This window comes from Egretta garzetta, unplaced genomic scaffold (genome assembly GCF_000687185.1).
Source record: "Egretta garzetta isolate BGI_Z169 unplaced genomic scaffold, ASM68718v1 scaffold1159, whole genome shotgun sequence".
Taxonomy (NCBI): Eukaryota; Metazoa; Chordata; class Aves; order Pelecaniformes; family Ardeidae; genus Egretta; species Egretta garzetta.
This window is the reverse complement of record NW_009260789.1, coordinates 14,911-15,617: the sequence shown is the minus strand read 5'-3', so window position 1 is coordinate 15,617 and position 707 is coordinate 14,911. Positions and strand designations below refer to the sequence as shown.

At 60.1% G+C, this 707-nt stretch overlaps 1 protein-coding gene across 1 annotated transcript in view; it reads left to right on the top strand.

The window, feature by feature from the left end:
- The window catches only part of C2CD3 (C2 domain containing 3 centriole elongation regulator), a 59,204-nt gene extending 58,521 nt beyond the window's left edge, over positions 1 to 683 (top strand). Inside the window, 1 exon segment of the mRNA XM_035901788.1 lies at positions 162 to 683. Coding sequence (XP_035757681.1) covers positions 162 to 296 — 135 coding nt within the window. The 3' untranslated portion in view covers positions 297 to 683.
- The last annotated feature ends 24 nt before the right edge of the window (positions 684 to 707 follow it).

Below are 707 nucleotides of genomic sequence, written 5' to 3'. Positions count from 1 at the left end.
TTTGGAACAAGGGAAAAACCCCTCCGAGAAGCAGCGGTGAGCAACAGAGCACTCGGCACGAGGGATTGGGGTTTTTTCCTGTGTATCCAACTTCTCGCACGCTCCACGACCGGGCGCGGGGCCGAGCTGGGCTCCAACGGCTTTGTTCCTTCTCTCCGCAGAGCAGAGGCGCAGCTGTGCCGGGGGGCATCCCGTACCGCCGGCCCAATCAGCCCCGGCCCCCCGCCCGCGCCCTGGAAGAGGAAGCCAGAAGAATCGCCAGGATCTTCTCTGCTCAGCTGCCCAAGAAGGAATAGCGTCGTTTTTTTTTCGGCGGCTGCTCCCCAAGCCTGACCCATCGGCAAGCGCCGGGTCCTCCGGGGAGGAGGAGGTGGAAGCTGTAGGTTTCAGGCTCTGATTTTTAATTTTCTTAATCGCTGTCCCACTAAAGCCTGGTGGGCCACCAAGGGGAGCTGAGAGACGGCGTTTCTTGCAAGGGCAGGCTTCGGGTAACGGAGGAGCTGTTACCTGATCTCCAGATACTCCACGGTGGGGATTTATTCATGCAAAATGTTGCTAATGAACCTTTTTTTCTTGAGTAAACACAACGCATCCCGTGCTTTTTGCTTCAGCCAACGGATGGAGACCACCAGAAATCCGCCATCCCTTCGGCAGGCAGGGGTCTGCCGGCGCGGGCGGCGGGGGGGGGGGGAGGGGGGGCCCCTCCC